The sequence below is a fragment of the Dermacentor albipictus genome, chromosome 1, assembly GCF_038994185.2.
Source record: "Dermacentor albipictus isolate Rhodes 1998 colony chromosome 1, USDA_Dalb.pri_finalv2, whole genome shotgun sequence".
Classification (NCBI taxonomy): Eukaryota; Metazoa; Arthropoda; class Arachnida; order Ixodida; family Ixodidae; genus Dermacentor; species Dermacentor albipictus.
In genome coordinates, this window is record NC_091821.1 from 204,581,596 (window position 1) to 204,603,252 (window position 21,657).

Here is a 21,657-nt window from a genome sequence, read left to right on the forward strand (position 1 = left end):
TTACATGTGCATAAATGTAATGAAAAAAGCACTGTAATATGGCCTCGTTGACAACTAATAAAGTGACAGCGTAAGCGACGTGACGAACACAGTATAATTTGCTAACTCGAATGTATGTGTAAGGCAAGGACATCAAACATAAACCTAATGGTATGACAATGAAAATGAAATGGAGGCACCCTGAAAGAATGGTTGTGCGTATGAACTAGGCATCAGTATTCGACAGAATGTAATCTGTTAGTTGTTTCTTGAATTCGTGAATTTTAACTGTTTGTGTATCTAATGGTAGTGTGTTCCGGAATGCGATAGAGGAAAACTTAACGCCCTGCTTGCCATAATTAGTATGTATTTTGGGTAAAATGAAGTTCCTCTTTATTGCAAACCTGGTAATATTAGTACTTATTTGAGAAGATTGTGGTATCAAGCTATTGCATCGTGCGTAATTGATTTGACGGAACAAAAGGTACCTAGGTTATATTTAACGAGTTGTGTGACTGAAAGAATGTGATTAGTTCGTAAAAGATATGAGGCGTTGTGGTTATATTGGCTAAATGTAATTATCCTAATAACCTGATTCTGTAGGATTTGCAATGAGTTTAAATGGGTTACGTAAGTGTTTCCCCAGCAAGTAACGCAGTAGTTAATGTGGGAATGAATGAATGAAAAGTATAATGATATTAATATTTGATGATTAAATATGTTTCGTGCTTTTAGAAGTACCCTGATCCCGTAGATAATCTTCTGTTTTACTTTGGTTATTTGTCCAATAAATTTAAGATTTCTGTCTACTTCTATACCAAGATAATTACATGAAAAACTTGCAGGGATAGGACTGGAGGCAAGAAAAATAGAAGGAATGGAGTGAAGTGTTCGTTGGTCGGAAGTAAATACAACAAATTTTGTTTTCGACGGGTTTATCTGTAGCTGGTTAGTATGGCACAACTCCAGCAGGCTGTGCAAATCGCCATTAAGGTTAGATACTAAAATTGTAAGACATTTATAGGAGTTAATGATAGTCGTATCATTTGCATAAAGTATACATTTCGAAGAAGAGAGGCAGGTAGGCAGATTATTGACACATAATAAAAATAAAAGCGGACCCACTATGGAACCCTGGGGCACGCCAGTATTAGTGAACGTGGTTTTAGAATGAACGCCTTAAACAGTTACTACCTGCATTCTGTCTATTAAGTAATTTTGTAGTAACAAAAGTGCTGGGCCGGTAATTCCTAATGATTCGAGCTTACGAAATAAGATGTGATGATTTATTTCCTCAAACGCTTTACTTTAGTCTACAAATACTGAAGCTACATAATTGCCTTCATCGATAGCGAGTCTTAGCTTATCGGTTAGTGCAACAAGACTAAGTTCGGTCGAGTATCCCGAGCGAAAGTCGTATGGGAATGGCTAGAGAAAGTTAAATTTTGTAAAGTAATTAGTTAAGCGTTTTTTTGTCTATAAGCTTCTCAATTATCTTGCTAAAAACGGTAGTACACAGATGGGGCGATGCTGATGTTAATGATGAAACATTAACATGGTACTGATTCGTATTGGCATGTAGTCTTTAGTCAGAGGTAAACCAAGTTAACTAGAGACATAAGTGATGAAAGCAAAATTATATATAAAGCTGCTACTGAACCATAAAAGTAACTCATTTCATAGTTTTCCCGCACACAGTTGCATCTGCTTTACGTGTGTGCCTTTCTGTGCCGTGGTCTTCCGTGCTGTGCTCGTGTTGCCATGAATTACGAACTTGCCCGAGCCCTTGCCAGCCTTATTAAACAAGGGATTCAATTCAGTTGAATCTAACAGTGCATGCCAAGTGACTGACGTTTTATCCCTTTTATCTAAAAATTATGGGGTGGCAGTTACTCAGCAAGCAATAAACCACAATATTTTTTTTATTGCACTAAATCTGCGGGTGTCATAGACTGCCAGGGAATTATCAAGAAAACAGCCAGGGAAGACATGGAAAAAGATCAGGGAATTTGAAAATGTCCTCATAAGTATGCTGTCTTGTCATATGCCATACAAGGTTTCCAGAGAATCTCTCTATTAAGCATATTTTTGTAAAACGTTTCACCTCACAAAAAATTTAGTCAAATTGGTACCTCTTATTGAAAAAGAAATGAAAGTGAAGCGTACTGACATAGAATTTCTTACTCAATTTTTTTGCGTGAACTAAAAGTGCTCAACCTCGAAGCCCTAGAAAAATTACTCATGTTTGAGAGAACCCTAAATGATTTACTGGGATAGCATTCATTCGAACTATAGCTTCAGTTTTGTTTCCCAAGAGGTGCATATCTGTCGTGCCATGACACAGAAAGTGCTCACGTGGTATTTCTGGGGCTCATCTGGTATACCTAATTTGCAACCGTGTCAGCATGCCCTAGAGGCCTCATTATCTACAAGAAACTAAGAAGTGACCATATCAATACAATCAATCCATCTGCCTTCTGTTAAAGTTATGGCCAATGATGCATTCATTTAAGAGCATGAGAAAGACATTTAAATCTCTATTAAGGAAAATAAATTGCAATATTTGGCCGGGTACTGTCAATACTCCAGTTACTCTTCTGAGCATATCCTTCTGCGCGGGCATATTTAATTACGAGCCAAAATATGTACAGACAGTCCACCTGGGTAACCTTCTTTCAGCAATTGATAAAATGATAATTTGGAATAATTACAACAATGTGTCACACATGAACGTGTCATAAAAGCAACGTACTGTTGCTGCAGCACCAGCAGCAGTTGTGACTGTTTAATTGTTCATCACGCCATAAAAAGAAACATTACATAATAGTACTGATTTGTATTGACAAGCAGCCATTAGACACAGTTAAACCACATTGAGAATTGACTTAAGTGGTTTGAGCAAATATATAAGCTGCTTAATGAACATAGAAAGAATAGACCATTGTTATTTTTGCCTCACGTTGTTGCATCAACGTATTTGCAGCATACACTTGCAGCACCTCTGGAACATATGACACGAAGGTCAAGGCCGGCCTGGTGACCGTGCTCGCCAGGCGGAAGTAGTCTGTAAATAGTATCTTTCGATCATAGCGTAAGACCTGCGTTTTAAGAAAATTAATATATAGTGGAATAAAAAGAGTTTATTCAATATCGGTGAACTTTTCTTTTTTGCATTACATGATTCAGCACTAGTGGAATTGTTTCAATTTTTTTCTGTTTAAGCAACATATGAGAGTGCAGCTGGTTCAGGAGCATTATTAAGCTGTTGACATTAATGCATAAGCGCAGATGAGAAGCAACAGGTGCACGTGCATAATATGCATTAAAATTTTTTTCCGCCATATGTAAACAAAAATTTAAACTAACTTGTAGATAGCAGATAGCTAGCCAATTTCATTAAGAGCATGCATTGCATTTAAATTGAATATTTATTAAATGTGCTTGCGCACAAATGCTCATGTAGCATTACATAAAGATTCGCGACTACATGCATTTTAGATTTTTTTACTGTTTCCGTCCGCATGCACGATTTTCTGTGTACAGTTCTCCAGGTATGTTCCCATATGCCTGCTGGATGCAATAATTATTTATATTCATTTCCAATAAACTGCTTATTAACAACCCCAGCAGCGAGTAAGTAATCGGAACATAGTTGGCAAAATGTGGTTTATATAGCTAGTATATAGGGTGTCGATTCCGGCTATTTTAGCCAAGGTGGTCAATGAAAATAAAAGATATAAAAAATACGATCAAAGTGTCTACCAACCGGGAAAACCGGGAACCCTCAGGGGTTTTGAATAGCCTGGAAATACTCAGGGAAACTCAGGGAACTTGTGCTTCTGTCAGGGAAAATTAGCTGTAATTTTATTGAAAGGTGAAAGGGAACTAAGGTCGCCATAATGCTGGCTCGAGTAAAAGAAAGGAATCGTAGCGAATTGTCTTTGACGCCGTGTCGTCGGCTGGAGGAGTTTCCAGTGTACAGTCAACGACCGATTTTTGGGACATGCCCGATAATGCGGACGGCTTCGCGGCACCACGTACCCCATAGTGTCAACATATAAGAACGTCTGGAATTTCGGACGCCAGAACCCTTCGCCGTCTGATTTTCCGGACTTTTTGCCGTGACCGCAGGTCCGAAACGGCATTAATCAAAGCCACCACCACCACCATTTTGGTTGCCTCGCCGTCTTGAACCGGCGCACTCGCATGCAGATCCGCTGGCAGCCGTAGCCACCACCGCGGCAGTGCAAGGCCTAGCTGCTTCCACCTTCGCTATTAAGGTTCTTGCCGTTCAGCGTCAAGTTTTTCATTAAAAGATTTCGCCGCTGTCAGCAATGGCAATGACCCTGCCTCTGTAACCCTCGCGAGTGGCTTCGGAGCTCGGAAAGCACGGCGCGTTGCATATAATGCCGGTTTTGAAAGGCAGCTTCGCCTCATTACAGAAATGTTACGCGGCAAAGCATACGTAAAGTATTGCGGTGAAGCTTAACAAGCATGGGTCACGGGACACAGTACGAGTTCCTTAATTACACCCGCTTGCACCCGCCGTCTCTTGTCAGAGTACGAGCACCGATATGCCTAATAAGTGTACTGGCATGCTTTCGGACCTTTTTCGGGCGTGTCTGTGGCGATTTGAGCCCTTAAAGGCAGTAAAAGACATGCATTTACTTTTTTGGACTGCCAGATATTTCGGACGTTTTCGCGACCCCAAGGGAGTCTGAGAAATCACACGTTGACTGCACAACTGAAAATGAGGAAGCTTCAATTAATCCGTGGGGCGAACACACGGAAGAACGAAGACGAGAACAGAAGAGACCGTTCCATTGAGGAATGATCGGGAAAGGAACTGCGCCGCCTCTTCTTTGAAAGAGCTTGAGCTCAAAAATCAAAGCGTTGGCTGACACTGAGATGCAGGTGTCACTCATCCTAACCAAAATAAACTCTTTAAATCAGTGAAACGCAACACTGAGGCATTATGCGTGGGCTGAGGGTATGTCAGGACGACTGGGGTTGACTTTCCAGCTGCTGAGAGAATCTCACTTGTGACAAAGTTCGGGCCTAATACCAATGAGCTTGCCATCAGTTGATAAAGATAGCTCATTTTCGAAAATATTTGCTTCTGTATGCAACTACTTTATTCGTATTTGAATATATTTGACTTGATTTCGAATGGGCTTTACCATTTTGTTTCGAAGGTATTTTATTCGCTGTGCATTTTAATAATCCCTGCCTTCTACTCTCTTTTTGAATAAAGTAAACACTACTCCTTACTATTCAAACTGGATTAGGTCGTTTTTTTTTATTTTTTTAACGAGCTTACTAGAGAATGACAGCATTAGGCGACATGGCGTCCAGCCCGCCTCGACATAAAACAAAGTTCTGTGTTACTCGGGGAATTTTGCAAAGGCACGCAGGGAAAACCTGGAAAACTCAGGACATTTGAAAATTTCAACTTTGTAGACACCCTGACGAAGCAAGATGTACTATTACCAAAAGACCTACAGGTCAAATCTCTGACGGATGAACACCATAGGTCTTAAATTCGGATCTTACTGCACCGTCTTTTTGTTACATTATTCTTCGTTGAACAGCTTCACCAAACTGATGTTAGCTGAGGCACTCTGTAACGACAATATTTGAGAAATAGTGTAAGGCTAAAGTGTATAGATTAGCTATAGACTGGTCTACAGGAATTGTCTATAGACAATCTAAGGACTTATGGCCTTACACTTTTTGTAGACTAGTCTATAATATGCGGACAGCCCTCGAAAGGGAACTCCGTGAAGAAATTAGGGACATGAAGACGAGCGTTGAATACTGCAGTAAGAAGTTCGACGAAATGTCGACGCAGTGCCTTGAGGCTCGAAAAAAAAGTGAACTAAAAGCACAAAACGGAGTTGTCTCGACGGAGTGCAGCAAACTAAACAAGCTGGATCTCTAGAATGACCGGAGAAGTATACTTCCCTTCAACAATATCGGCGTGGTAGAAACATTGAAATTAAGAATGTCCCGGTAATTCGCGATTAATAGTTCATTGACTTCCTTCAGAATATTGATGAAGCTGTTGGTGAACCTGTCAAGGAAAGTTACATAGACCTCTGTCATCGTGTTACTTCTAAATATGCTTCTTATCCTCGCATAGTTGTTCATTACAGTACCGCTCGAAGCGCGATGCACTTTTTGAAAAGGCGCGAAAGAAACGTCTATGTACAGCTGCTGCCGGTCTCCTCGGAACGTCGCCAATCTATCTTAATAAGCATCTTTGCCCACACTTGGAAAAGCTACTCGGATAGACAGTTGCACGGAAGAAGGAAATAAACTGGTGTTTTGTTTCGTCAATAGGCGGACATGTATTGCCACGACGTCAAAAAAACAGGACGCAGGACCAGGATGCTAGAAACAAAAGCGAGCTGTGTATGCAGAGACCACAAGAGCCTACGCGCCAACTTCGTCTTCGTTCAAAGGGAGCGTGGTCGCTGCTCGTCTCCCTTAATTCCTTTTCTTCTGTTCTCTTGTAAGCCTTTTGGCATGACATTAGCCTGTCTTCCTAGAAAGCACTGTCCCGATGCTATATATCGTCACGGCAACAGGACTATGACACGCTTGCGGTGCAGTGAATTCACTCGGACAAATAGGGCTTTATCCGGACCACGTGCACAACCTCCAGCAGATGCCGTCAACGCTTTGAGCAATACGGACTATCGGGAGCAACTTCCCAGTTGACATCAGTGAGCCGCCGAAGAACTTTATACGGCCCGAAGTCGCGCCTTAACAGTTTCTCCGAAAGGCCACGACGGCGAATGGGAGTCCAAATCCAAACTCTCTCTCCGGGCTCGTAGGAGGCTGGTTGGTGACGAAGATTACAGCGTCTAGAGTCGTAATCCTGCTGCTTTTGAATACGTATGGGAGCAAGTTGTCGCGGTTCTTCTGCACGCTGCGTGAAGTCTTCAGCCTCCGTTTTGATGCCATCGCATCCATGTGGCAGCATCGCATCTAGCAGAGTTGTGACTTCAGGACCATGTAGGAGACGGAACGGTCTCATTCGTGTTGTCTCTTCCTGAGCCGTGTTGTATGCGAAGGTGACAGAGGGCAAGATTTCATTCCAGTTCTTGTGCTCCAAATCCACGTACATGGAGAGCTTATTCGCGAGCGTCTTATTCAGGCGTTCTGTCAGTCCATTGTTTGCGGATGGTACGCCGTTGTTCGCCGGTGAGCTGTTCCGCTAAGTCTTAATACTGTGTCCAAGAGCTCGGCTGTAAATGCACTTCCCCTGTCAGTTAATACTACTGCTGGAGTGCCGTGCGTCAGTACAACATTCTCTATCAAACATCGGCGTAATGAGTAAGGTAGTATGTGCATGGCTACGATAATGCATCTGTGACCCGCAGCAGATCGAAGTTGGGAATGGACCTAGAAGATCCATTTCAACTTGAGCAAATGGAGTTTCGGGCACCTCAACAGGATGGGGGAAGCCTGCTGGTTTGACTGCTGGCACTTTTCGCCACTGGCATTCAAGGCATGTCCGGACTTATTGTTGAACGGTCGCCGTGAGTCTTGGCCAATAGTAATTTTACCTCACCCTACACAGCGTTCGTGTGTAGACCCAATGATCGGATGTTGCTTCATCATGGCATACCTGTAATACTTCACTCCTGAGAGGTGTTGGGACGACGAGTATGTAGGCGTTTCCGTGCGGAGAGAAGTTCGCTTTGTACAAGACGTCGTTACGCAAGCGAAATGAGGGTAGTCCTCTTGCAAAAAGCCTTGGGACAACGGAAGTGCGACCCCCCGAGAAACTAATAATGGGTTGCAAGTCCGGGTCGTCGCGTTGCTGCTGTGCGATTGTAGCTGTGTTGACAACTCCGACAAAGGCTGCTTCGTCGTTATCTTCTGCATTGGCAGATTCGAATGGGGCACGAGAAAGGCAATCGGCATCTGTATGCCGTTTTCCCGATTTATAGACAATAACCATGTCGAATTCTTGAAACTTAAGGCTCCAGCGCGCCAATTGTCCTGGTGGATCTTTTAAATTCGTCAACCAACAAAGGGAGTGGTGGTTACTAACAACATTAAAGGAGCGGCCGCACAAAAACGGGCGACATTTCATAACGGACCACACCACTGCAAGGTACTCTTTTTCCGTGGTCACAGGAAAGGGTTCTGCTTGCATAAGCTATTACTCGTTCAGCGCCGTCTTGCCACTGCACGAGTATGGATCCTAAGCCGGCATATGTGACGTCGGTTTGAACTGGGTGTCTTCGTCAAAGTGTCCGAGGACTGGGGGCTTTTGGAGGCGTTGCCACAGCTTGGTGAACGCTTGTTGCTGTTCTTCACCCCATATGAATGCGACGTCTTCCCTGGTGAGGCGTGTCAGCGGTGACATAATTCGTGAAAAGTTCAGAATGAAGCGCGGTAATAGGCGCACAGTCCTAAAAATTCTCTAACTGCCTTTTTGTCAGATGGCGCTGGAAAATTTGCAACGGGAGCTATTTTGTCGGGATCAGGCTCTACACCTTCATTGCTGACCACATGCCCGAGGAAAAGAAGCTCTTCAAAGACAAAGTGACACTTTTCCGGCTTCAGCGTGAGACCGGCAGACCGGCAGATCGGGTGGTTTGAAAAATGGCATGTGGTCGCCTCAGGTGCTCGTCAAAAGTTGCAGAAAATACAATCACATCGTCCAAGTATACTAAACACGTTTGCCACTTGAGACCTGAGAGTACCGTGTCCATTCGCCGCTAAAATGTTGCCGGTGCGGAGCACAAGCCGAAGGGAAGTGCCTTAAATTCATTGAGGCCGTCAGGTGTCACGAATGCAGTTTTTTCTCGGTCTCTTTCGTCAACTTCTATTTCCCAGTACCTGCTCCTTAAATTCATCGACGAGAAATAACGTGCATGTCGCAGTCTATCGACTGCATCGTCTATACGAGGTAGCGGGTAAACGTCTTTCTTGCTGATGTGATTGAGCTTGCGGTAATCAACGCAGAAACGTGGGCTGCCATCCTTTTTTTTTTATTAATACCACTGGTGACGCCCAAGGACTCTTCGACGGCTGAATAACGTCGTCTTCAATCATTCTTTTTACCTGACTTTCTATCGCTTCACGTTCCCGTGGGGCCACCCGATACGAGTTCTGCCGTATGGGCCTGGCTGTACCATCAGTGATAATTCGATGTTTGGTCAATGGTGTTTGACCAACTCTCGACGTCGACGAGAAGCAGTCCTGAGACTGATGTACAAGCTCCAGGATGCCTTGTTTCTGCGCAGGCAGCAAGCTTGGGCCAACATCGATGGATAGATCTGGAGGCACGGGAGGCAGGCTGGTGGAACCACCTTGCTCTACAGAGAAGCATTCTGTGGCCTGACTGAACTCTTCGACGTACGCGAGTGTCATACCTCTTGTAAGATGCCGGCGCTCATGGCTAAAGCTTGTTACGAGAACTTCTGTGCGTACACAGTTAATGTTAACGACACGTCTTGCAATGGATATGTCGTGGCTAAATAGCAGTGGCAGAATTTGTTCGGCGACAGCGTCGGAGTTGCTCAGTATGTCGCATGTCACCGGCTGAAGGGAGCAGGAGTGCGGTGGGATGGTCACGTCATCATCGGCGACGCGTAAAGGTCTACGTCGCTGCTATGTACAGAGTACAGTTGAACCTGGGCCCATGCTAAACGTGACCGACTTGTCCGGAATGTTTATAACGGCACCGTATTTACGCAGCAAATCCATTCCCAAGATCAAGTGTTTGCAGCACTCCGGCAAAACGACAAATATAGCAATGGAGGCCGAGGCACCGATATTAATTCTAGCGGTAACTTTGCCTGTGGGTGTCATCAACTGGCCTCCTGCAGTTCTTAAGTGGGGACCCGTCCACGAAGTCTTGACTTTCTTAAGGCAATCGGCGATTTTGGGCTTATTATAAGAAGTCCGCGCCAGTATCAACTAGCGCTATCACTGGGCGTCAGTCTATGTAAACGGCGAGGTCGGTGCTAACAATTTCCATTGGAGTCGGCGACGTCGTATCGTCCGGTCGTACTGATGGCGTTGGGGGTATTGTAGCATCCCGACGGGCGGCGGCCTTCCCCCCAGAGGTCGCTGCTTTTAGTCTCCCCGACGAGGACTACGGGACCTGCCCCGGACTACGTCGGCGTAACTGCGACGGTGCGGTAAGTGCACGGTGCAGGTGACGGAGAGCGGAGTCGACGGTACGGCGAAGCAAATGGCTGTGCTGGCGTGGATACACTTGTATCGCATTGGTTGTCCCAACGAGCGCGAGGGAAGGTGGTTGCAAATGCCTGGTATCCAGGGTCGCGATACGGGCAAAAACGGTAAATATGCCGGCTTCCCCGCTATGGAAGCAAAGTGGACGTCGGCCGACGGAGCGCCACAAGTCCGTCTTGCGAACAAGTGGTCGACTGACGGGCGGCCTTTGCGACCAAGTTGTAGTAGTCAGCGGGGTCAGCGACGGCGGCGGGTGAAACGGAGGGGGTTAACTACTCGTAAGGACGAGGCAGGGATGACGAGCTGTGCGGCGGTGGGGTTTGATGACGGACGGCCGACGCGTAGTTTATAGACCGCTGGTCTGGTAGCGATTCGGACCAAGAAAACGCTTGCCTGATTTCTTGCCGTATAACCTCTACGACAGAAGCCACCGAAGGTTCTTGCGGAGTCACCACAAGGTTGCGAAGCTCCTCCCGAACGACCTCGTGGATGAGCTCACGCAGGGAACACTCCCTGCCGGCAGTCAGTGCGCTGATCGAGTCGTTGCTCGGTCGGTCGTGCTGGCGGCACCGTTGTTGAAGGGCTCGCTTGATCGTAATAGCCTCCTTGATGAACTCCACAACAGTTGTAGTTCCTGTAGTTTACAAATACAAATCTGTAGTTTTTCGCCCGAAAAGAAAAACCCGTTACGATGGCCTAAACCTCACTTTTGGTTTATCTACCATTGATATCGTACCTGTAGTAAAAAGCCTGGGTGTTCTTTTACAAGAAAACGTACTTTGGAATACACAGACCGAACATATTCACTCTAAGCTCTCTCGAACCGTTGGCATTTTATCGCGCCTGCAGTTTCTCTTGCTGCTAGATGTAAAACTCCTGTTATAGAATTCCCTTTTCTTATCGACATTGACCTACTGCCATGTTGTGTGGGCTACCACTACAGTTTCTAACTTATCTAAAATACACAGCTACAAAAGAACATGTGCGAATAATTACAAACGTACCAGGTGACTTACATAATAAACACAATTTTTATGTCATACTTACTCCCACAAGACATAAACTACTGAGCACACTGAAATGGTGTGTAATTATTGCATTATTACAAGAAATATATTCTTTGCTGGTACTGTATGATGGCTCTGCTGTGTGAGATGTGTTGTCTGTGCTGCTGCTGCATTGCAAACGGCGTGCAAGCCTTGGTCAAGCTTCAAGATGGCTTTTTGCTTGCACACCCACATCGTCAACTTTGTAAACTATCTTCTCTCTTGGTGCTGAAAGAAAGTGACTTCACTTGAAATATGCAGCGCAATACCAGGAACGGACACCGAAACAAGACGCAGACGAAGTACAACGCAGAGGTAAACGATTTCCGTTGGTCTGTGCTACGCTGTCGAGCAAGGACAAGGTGGAGCGCGGGACACTATATTATAGCACTCGCGGCTGCCAGGAGCGATGTTCCTGGGAACACATCCTTCAGAGCTGCGGTGACCCTTGCGACGATGCCGCCACCCGTCCCGTTGGCCAGGGACGAAGCAGCTCAGCTTGTCGCAGCATTCTGCCACACTCCGTGCCTTGTCGACGACCTCGGAGAGGACGTTGCTCCCAGCGCGTTGGTAGAATGCATTTGGCCAGATGTCTTCAGCGTGTCTTGCGGCGTCGGCGCCCTGATAAGACTCGCCAAAATGCCAGGCCCCCCACGTGCCCGGATGTGACGTGTCTGCGAGACACAAAATTTTGACCACGAGCGTGCACGTCTCCAACATTTGCAGGGGCCGCCGGCGGAGAGTGCGTATACCAGGAAATTATACTGCTCGATGAAACGTTCGTCACAATTTGCACAACGAAACTGCTGAAATTGCTGCTTTCTGCACTCACAGCACAGTTCCTGCCTAACAAATTGGAGCGTCAGGAATGCTGCTATTTTCTTATACTGGGCGATTTATTTTAATGTTAACCGAACTTTGTTTTTAAAAATATCGCCAGTTGCACGTAGCACGAATCTGCTTATTCGGCTGCGTTACTCGAAGAAGCGGACATTACATACACTAAAGATCAAAATGTATAACTGATTATAACTAATATAATTTCTCTAGTTAACTCTTGAACCATACTTTAGCGCACATAATGTAATATACGAAGTGAAGCGTGTGATCTTACGCGCTCATGCACTTGCAACCTACCCCAGTTTTGAAGTAGGCGCTCAAACTTGCGGTAAAAATGCACTGTTGTTCCCCTTGCTCGCTTTAACAAAACACCTGTTATGCATTGAAGCTCAAATTTCTGGAGGAGCAATGAATTTCGTCACAAACTTTGGGAACGCATGTTTCAAAACTGGTGTCTTCCTCGGAATTCATTCCAAGAGGGTATGACTTTCAGAGTCACCGGCTACAGTTACTAAATTGTAGTTTGAAAGTTCATTACCAAACTTCGTTCACGAGTAAAACATTCATTTTGACTGCTCGTGCAAATTGTGTCCACTTTTGAAAGTAATCTAGCTCAAGAAGTAAAATAGAGCTAGATGCCACGGGTGAGTTTTTGAAATTCTGTTAACAATAACAAAAAATGGCTGTGGCTTAGGTAAGGTTAAGCCCAGGATGCGAAGCATACTAGCCTTTATTTTAGTTGTTGAACCACTGTTTAGCCTGGTGAACTGCTGTTGCTTGGCTATATTTGGCTCGGCTAGACGAAGAAACAACTCATGCGTTACTCTGCTTCGCCTTGGACGCCCCGCATTGGACGCGGTGAGCGTCGAGCAACGCAGCGTTCGGCGCGGCAACGAAATGTGCGCCTGAGCAAGCGACGCACGCCTGAGCCTTAGAAACAGCTCGTTTCTAAGGCAACACCGCATTCACTAGAAGCGCTTTTGTACCGCTTTGAAGCATCGTACTCGTGGCTCAGTGGTAGCGTCTCCGTCTCACACTCCGGAAACCCTGGTTCGATTCCCACCCAGCCCATCTTGCAAGAGTTGAGCCAAAGCCACTTTTCGTCTGTCGTGACGTCACGGTGTCACGTGGTATTCAAGGCGACACCGCCGCGCCTGAGGAGCTGGGTTGAGCTCTCGTAATATGCTTCGCATAAAAGTTCATCAGCCCTTCCACTCTGTGAAGAAGGACGAGCAGCGAAGCTGTGGTGTGTTTTACCTCAATCGACGCATATATTATATATATATTATAATTATTATTGGTTGCCTAGGCGACTATGACGTAACCAGAACACACAATGCCCACTAGTGGTAACAGTGCGTACAGACGCAGGCGGCAGCTAAATCGAGCCTCGACGTGCGCGACGATATGCGTTGGCCGGGGCGCAGTCAAAAGAGTGCACGAAACAAAACACGTTCGTTGGTGATTTGCGATTGAGCCTACTTCCTAGTTAGCTGAATGAAACTTGTAATGACTCAAGTTTTATTCTAGCGGACAAACATGGGGCTGTCCGTTTCCCTTCCGTATATATAGAAGCCTATGTATGGACAGCAGACGGGAATTCCACAATATTTACAACTTCACTGTGAACGACGTAAGTACGAAAAGTTAGATGAAACTCGGCGTAAAGTTAGAGTCGTCTTAGTGGCTAATTTTGATATAATGTTTTTGATAGTTTTGATAAAACAAGAGTTACAGCCGTTTTCCGTAACCCTACATGGACGAGACGGCCATGTATTGACAGCAGACTGGAATTCTGCATAACGTTTACAACTTCACTGTGAACTACGTAATTATGACAAGTAAATTAAACTAGGCGTAATGATAGAGTCGTCTTAGCGGCTTATTTCAGTATAATTTTTTTCTCAAGATACCTACATTAGATTGAGAGCTACAGAGCATTCACGAAAAACTGGAGACGAAAATGTTTTCGTGTCTACGCGGCGCTTGGACGGACGGACATCGACCACCAGCATCGCTGTAAAACGTGTATGCCTGAAACCGTAATTTTCGGGCATTTACCGCTTCGAATACAAGTCAACATTTGGCGCTGTTCGTACCTGCTTGATTGGCAGCTCGGAAACCGTTCGTATTGGCTGTATTTATCTCGGGGGATACAACTGAAGGTTAAACACGTGAGTGACTAGTTCACTGTACTCCTGCCTTACACTGTCACTGTATCTGCTTCGAAATATTTATACGTATTGAGGTACCCCGACAGTTTCAGCCCTTAGATGTCTCCTAACTGTTTGATGCGTTAGCATTCTTAGGGCAACTCACGGACTTTGCGGGGGCTATCTACCTACCTATGTAGGTATGTACGTACATATCATTTCACAGCCTGAGTCCTCTCTCTGGCGTAATCTTCCTTCGTGTAATTGTCGCATACTTGGCTATCACTAACTGCAGCCTCTCTCTCTCTCTCTCTTTCCGTGAATCCGAGTATAAGCGCTGCCGCGCTCTTTGCCAACTGAAGCTAATCTAAGCCAATCTAAAAACTTTGGCTCTAGCCCGCTCCTGGAACAGGCAACTGCATGCGCTCCCTGAAACGCTGCTTTCTGCAGATGACGACAGGTAGAGACAGAAGTTTAGCTTGCGCCGTCGCGTCAGCAGCTCGCATATCCATAAGCGCAGGCAAACTTGCACTGTTTTCTTAGAAACCAGGCAATTAACTGTGCCAAGTGTTATACTAAACAAAGTCGACGCCGAAATGTGATGGGTCTGCAAAATTTGAGCAAGAACAGTGCAGCGGCGAGCGCAATATATATATATATATATATATATATATATATATATATATATATATATATATATATATATATATATATATATATATATATATATATATATATATATATTGAACACGCGCAGCCAAATATTCAGGATCCTGAACACCGAAAGATATATATATGCTGTGTTTGTTACAGCAAACACGCTAGTCCGGTCGGTATCTTTCACTTCTGCAGTTAGTGCATTTATACTATCTGATAACTTATCTATTACAAGCATGTCCTGAATATGTCCTGAATTTGTACCATTTGATTTACTGCTAAGTGCTTTAGTCATCTGTTATCCTCTTCGCGCCACCCAATTAGTAAAGCTGGTTTATTTCACCATAATGTTCTTTCCTTCAATTATTGTTCCTGTTCTTTAATATATTCCACCAACAAGAAGCGGGTGTGAAGAGACACGATATTAGTAAAACTTCCTTACGCAGCTTCATGTTGCAGATCGGCGGCTCTCTATAACAAAATTACGTGTTACTTTAGAAAACAGTGTTGCAGGCAGCAGTTAACCTGGCCACAGTTCCATTTAGTACCGGCCACCAAGAGCGATGGGCGCACCAAAGCAAATAAAGGCATCAAATTGTACTGTACCGACTTTCTGCAACAAAAACTGGGCGTACGCCAGTGTCCGCGCAACGAACGGATGTCCGCTAGCAGACGACGCACTTAATCACAGCAAAACTGAAGACGCCGTTTTGTAGAATCCATGCCTCAAATATATATACGTGGCAAAATGGTATCAATATAAATTTGCACTTGAAATAAAGCACCATTCTAAAAGCGTACATGCGCAATCGGTCTCAGCGCCCGCAGCGAAAGTACGTTGAACATTCCGCGGAGCGTGTCTCCGACGCAATTCGCTCGCGGCGCCCTCGCACAATTTTTCTTCACGCGGTGCCTCAGCGGGACACTCTATCGGACTGAATCAGTGATTGAGGTAGATTTTCCTGCTGCTTTTCTCCACCGCAGATTCTGCTCCCTGTGTCCGAAGAATGCGAGCGATGGGCACATCATGTATTAACTATTGAGGTCTACCTGTCTTTGACAAATGGCACCATAACGTTAGTTAACATTTAAATTAGTTTAGTTTTTTTTTTTGTGGAAAGGTGGGAGGACGAACAGTAAACTGCAAGATTGTGCACTATTTTCTGTGCTTTCCTTTCACATTTCACTTGGTTATACGTATTCTCGGTATTCGCTCGCCGCTTCTTAGTTAGCTTGGTTACTGCGGGGTGGAGCAGTTTTATTAAAATAAAGTTTCTCTCTCTCTCTCTCTCTCTCTCCCATCCGCTCCGCGGGCTCCGCGGAACCTGGTGCCGTGTAGGTGCTTGCGAAGATGTCGGCGACCCTTGCCTTCAAAGAGAACTTTGACTCTGAGAAAGCGAAAGGTAACTGGGCGAAGCCAAGCTGTAGCTTTCTTTTGCTGGCACTTTTCGCTACCTTGCACGAAGTGAAGTTCTTGTCCTTCAATGCAACGCAGGTGCCCTGGAAGACATTCTAGCTGCGTTTGACCAACCTGAGAACTTTGCCAGACTTCAAGATGCAAAAGATCTTGCCGGAAATGACATGCTCAAGCACATGCAGATTGTTTTCCCACTTTTAACACAAATAGAAATGACTGTCATCGAAAGCTACGGCTTCACACGCGACGGAGAAGGTACTGTAGATATGATGGCACACGTCGCTAGGCCGTAGGTAGCTGTTTGTAGCACGAAAGCGTAAATATCGGTTGCAATGCCTTGAGCATCATTTGATCGTACCTTGAGCGTGCTTCGATACAGGCATTTAACCCGGAAGCTCTTATAAAATGTAACGCAATTTGTTCTCTAATGCGAGTGAAACATAACGTCTGTTTACTTTTCTCTGTTAGGTGTGTTGCAGTTCGCCCAAATAATCAAGCAAATGGAAAGGGAGCATCCTGAAATTGCACGGCTGAATGCGGAGCTCCGAGCACATTTCATCCCTCCGATGGTACCACCGTCGTTGCCTGAGAACTGATAACTTTTTTACGAAGCAGGGACCGTATTTTCTAACGAGCCGTTTCATTATTGGCTGACGACGCCGTGCCACCGATCGCTGGCAATGGCCACTCGGTGCGACGCACGATATTGGAAAATGAAATGAAACGTTCCAAGATAAGGGCTGGTTTGCCTACAGTCGCCATTCAAGTTAGTGCAATGAAAGTTCAGTTTTACGATGTTTCCATGCCGCCAGGCAGCCTGTTTATTATCCCCCCCTTTTTTTTTCTTTTTAGAGCAAACAATGTTCAGTCATAAATGAGACTGCCTGCATTGCGTGATCGGGTGTCTCAGAACAGACGGCCTGCTCTTACCTGAATTATTCTGCTTCTGCCGCCAGTTACCGAGACCCGTTAATAATTCTCCCTTAAACCCAACTGCCTATGTCGTGGCTCGTAAGAAGCTGTACACTACGTTGCGTCTGTAGCGTACGGTTTGTTCAAGAAATATCGGTTCATTCACTAAACGTCGCTTCATTTTTAAAGTATTGTAAATGATACATAATCACCATGTTGTTGATGTAGCTCTTCTAGTTTGTGAAATTTTTGAAAAAACAATGTTTTTTAATGTATGGTGTGCCATTCAAGATGCTATAACATATTTGTTAAAATAAAGAGTGACACGTACAGTGACACAAACTGTGTGTCTGAATGGTAAACATGTTTATAAAAAAGACTGGTGGGCGTCGCCATGCTCAATGCTGTGCTGTGGCAAGTGCCTGCTGGTTGTGTTAAAAGTAAGCTGCAAGGAGCAGCTGGCACTCCTTGCAGCTTCCTTTATTACATGTGGCTTATACAGCTTACTTTAATACATCCTCTATGCAGCTATCCCAGTTCAGAGAGCATGCCTCTTCAGTGCTGTAAAACAATGAGGACAGCATCTTAGCAGACAAAACCGGCTCACTTGCATGACCATCATGGTTACATACACCAGAGCCCAGAACACCACTGGGCCTAACAGGGTCCACACATGTACATGTAGACATATACAAAAGAGCAAACTTCAGTAAATTAATTTTTAAACATCTAATGGAAAAATTGTCTCCACTATTGCACCACTGCCTGTGACCAACCAAAACCGACCGACCCGGCTTGGGTCAGCCGACTGGGTGCAGTTCTAAGCTGAACTGCTGAACGCAAGAGGACTTTTATAATTAAACGTACAGGGGCAGGAATGCGCGTATATCTCTTCATGCGTTCACCATTGTCATGAGGCGATGTGTCTGACCTGGAAAAACAATTTCAACAATGGCTTGTATAGACTATACAAGACAGTAGCTGTGCAATGTACAGGTACAAGCAACTCTGTACTATTTTATATGGCAGTGTAATGTGCATAAAGGGACCACACAGCTCTTGTCTCAGCACAACTGATTTTTACCTCGGGTCCCTTCTGTCCAACTAAACAAATTTAGGAGAATATTTGTTTATATTAGACATGACTCCTAAACCTTCACTGATATTTTTTGGAACTAATTGAGATGGTTTTCCCAGGGCCATGTCCCCTTAAACCTTTCCTTTGCCCTACCAGTGACATTAGCTCAAGCTTTTGTCACCTTTCACCAAACGTTTGCTGCTCAACATATGCCGACACATTTAATTTATGAACATTGAGGCAAACACTTCATGTCATGCCATAATCCAGTGAGGGGTTTTCAACAAAGTGAATAGTTTCCTACAGGAATGGCGCATGAGCTTTTCTGATAAAGACTTTACTGTTCTACCATTCACAGTACAATGCCTGAAGGACTTTAAGATCACTGTAATCGTAACCAAAAAGATAGGTCAGTGAGGCTCCATGCTCGGCATATAACACTGTAGTCTAGGCTGCTCTCTTGATTTGTAAGACTTTAAACGAACTAAATAAGAGTTTGTTGTATTTTATACCTCTTTCTTTGTATACAGTGGTGCCTTGCTGAGTGAATGCTTCACTCAGTGAAAATTTGTCGGAGGGAACCAGGCTCACTCGTTCTTAACTTGCAGAGAGAACCCAGTTTCTCTTGATAGACTAGACGCATTGTGCACAGGCATGTGCGTGTTTTCTGGGCCTCCGTGTTCCTAGGCCACCATTTTCCCTCACCTAGCCTCACCTTCAGAAATGTGCTACAGAGAGGCAAATATCTGAGGGTCACTTCCATCCTGGATGATTAAAGAATGCCAGGACAGAGAAAGTTCTTCACAACAGTGTCTTCTGCCTCATCTAGCTGAGATTGGTGAAAACATTGGTGTAAATAGCTCCCTTTCATCCACCATCTCTCTCTCTCTGGATCTCTCGCATCATCCATCTCTGTTAAATACACTGTATAATTTTTTTCCCTCCAATGTGTTGCAATATTTTCTGCCTTTTTGCATGATTAGCAAAAATCCAGGAACAAACTAAATAGGCTTCCCACAGCAAACAACGAGAAAACATGTCCCACAGAATGAATGTCTCGCAGAACAAACCTGCTCTTGGTACGAATTAAGTACTTTCTCTGTAGCTCCACTGTACCTTCATTTCATTCTGCTTTGCTCTGTAGATCTTTTGTCCTGTAAAAATATATTTTTTGTTGAAATTTCAACTAGGAGAATCGTTTCCAAGTCCTCTTAACTGCACTGCCGAAGATTACTGAAGGACGTCCTTAGCAATCTTGTCTTGATAGTTATGTGCTGGATGTAGTAAAACATAATCACTTTCTTGGTTTTGTTCTCGATCAGTGCAGAGCATGAACCCAACACTTTGAAACATTAGAATGGAAAAATTCGTCCAGATTCAGAGATGTCTGGCTGAAATGTGTAAGCTTCATGGATAGCCTGGTGAACCTCAATTTCACTTTAAAGGATCGATTTCACTGCTAGTACTTTATAGGCTAGGGCGTTGCGCTGCTAAGCATGAGGTCATGGGACCAAATCCCGGCCACGGCGGCCGTATTTCGATGGGGGCGAAATGCAAAAATGCCCCCATGCCGTGCATTGGGTGGACGTTGAAGAGCACTGGGTTGTCAAAATTAATCCAGAGTTTCCCCACTATGGCGTGCCTCATAATAAGATAATGGTTTTGGCACATAAAACCCCAGAATTAAATTTTTTTTATTACTTAATATAATGTGTCATGCTCAAGAATAGTAGTGCTTCCTCAGTTTGCCTTGAAGTTATGAAGGCAATATCAAGCACACTATTCATTGCAAAAGTGTGAGAGCCTCCTGTGGCCATGCAGAAGGAGAGACGTTACAACACTTTTTTGAAATATTTGCTTAACACCATCTGCTCTAAGAGGAGCTGCCACTAGAAGAGGCTGTAATCTACGTTCACGAGTAGTCAAGTACACTCGAGCACTTCTACAAAAAAATGACCTGTATAATAAAAGGGTAACTCTCTCCCAGTTCTATGGTGAAGTGTGCGATGGACAACATTTACAATGAAGTGACCTTGTAATATATAATTTCGGGGGTCCCATGCACTTCATTATAAAGATGTGTGACTATACAAAGTAACTTCCATTTCCGAACTCTATGTTGACGCACTACCAACACGAACCTATTCAGAACTAAGTGTTTTGTAAACATAGAAAGACAAGAAAAAAAATTCAAAGTTTCACCATTCATGGTACAGAAAGCGAGAACTATTGAATGAAATGCAAAGATTTCTGCTGGCATGTGTATAGTTGCCTACATGCTACTCTACACGGAGCATTTTAATGGCGCACAGTTAATTGTGCAGCCAGCATTCTGGCAAGAAACAATACACATGACTCGTGCACCAAGGAGATTTCAGCACGTACTTTCGTTATTTGCAATTAGCAGTACAACACACGTTTAAGCTCTGTCAAGTGACTGCATGTACCACCACAGAACTGTAGGCAATTTTGGAAGCTAGCATGTTTACTACCACGAGTCAATGTCCAGAGATGGGTGGTGTGTAGGTTCATAGCTTGCATTTGAACTGTTCTGCAGCATACAAAGTGCATACAGTAAAATCATCCTTAAAATTTCATTTCTGTGGGTCCTCAATCACACTGGCAAATTTCGAAATAGAAGAGCAGACAAACTGGTTAAGCATGTACACAAGCATGGAGAATAATACACATTCTTGCTTTTTACTCTTGATATTAGGAACATAATACAACAATTTTTTGTGAAAAGATATGCAGCATGATTCAAAGAAGAGGCCAGAGGATCTATCCAGTATGCCCCAGACCCTGGACTGAAATTCAGTGAATTATGAAAGATTTCATTAGCGTGGACATGTGTTTAAAATTGTAAGGGACAATTTTACGTACAGCGACACTGTCATTGTTTTGCCTCTCCGTTCAGTCTCTCTCCTTGTCAGTATGTTTAGTACCCCTGACACACAGACAAGAGTAAAGTCCTTTGCAGTAAGCCCCTTTTGTTACTCTGAAGGACCCTTTGCAGAAAGGAGTTGTGCCGATTACACACGGCACTGCACTAACTTCTTTAAGTGGATCCTCAGATGAACGCTGGGGGGGGTTCCGCTTTTTGTTAGAGCAGCAAGACAGAAAACATTTTTAAAAAGCTCCATGTGTACACTACATTTAGCGATTGTAGAACCGAAAAACATTTCATTTATTTTCTTCACATTTTTTTTGCGCTTTTGCTATGCACGCTGTTTATTACGGTGCTGCCATGGTACTGCCCACGTTTCTGCTGTCCTTTTTCACGTTAGTGTTGCGATACGAGCGACATGATGTGCACGTTTGGGAGTATAGCTAAAGTAAATCTTCACTGTTCCA

The 21,657-nt window shown here is 44.3% G+C and overlaps 1 protein-coding gene across 3 annotated transcripts; it reads left to right on the top strand.

Annotated features, from left to right (window-relative positions):
• Nucleotides 1-13,653: 13,653 nt before the first annotated feature.
• On the top strand, nucleotides 13,654-17,587 carry LOC135896917 (protein C10). Of its 3 annotated transcripts, none has more exons than XM_065425425.1 (4): nucleotides 13,654-13,719; nucleotides 16,236-16,299; nucleotides 16,392-16,568; nucleotides 16,782-17,587. In XM_065425425.1, exons 1-4 carry the CDS (start codon nucleotides 13,669-13,671, stop codon nucleotides 16,907-16,909), a joined length of 420 nt encoding a protein of 139 aa, XP_065281497.1. In that variant the 5' UTR covers nucleotides 13,654-13,668; the 3' UTR covers nucleotides 16,910-17,587. The 3 variants fall into 3 exon arrangements, with proteins under 3 accessions (XP_065281497.1, XP_065281500.1, XP_065281498.1); XM_065425428.2 differs by lacking the exon at nucleotides 13,654-13,719 and adding an exon at nucleotides 15,802-15,848; XM_065425426.1 differs by lacking the exon at nucleotides 13,654-13,719 and adding an exon at nucleotides 15,891-15,972.
• The last annotated feature ends 4,070 nt before the right edge of the window (nucleotides 17,588-21,657 follow it).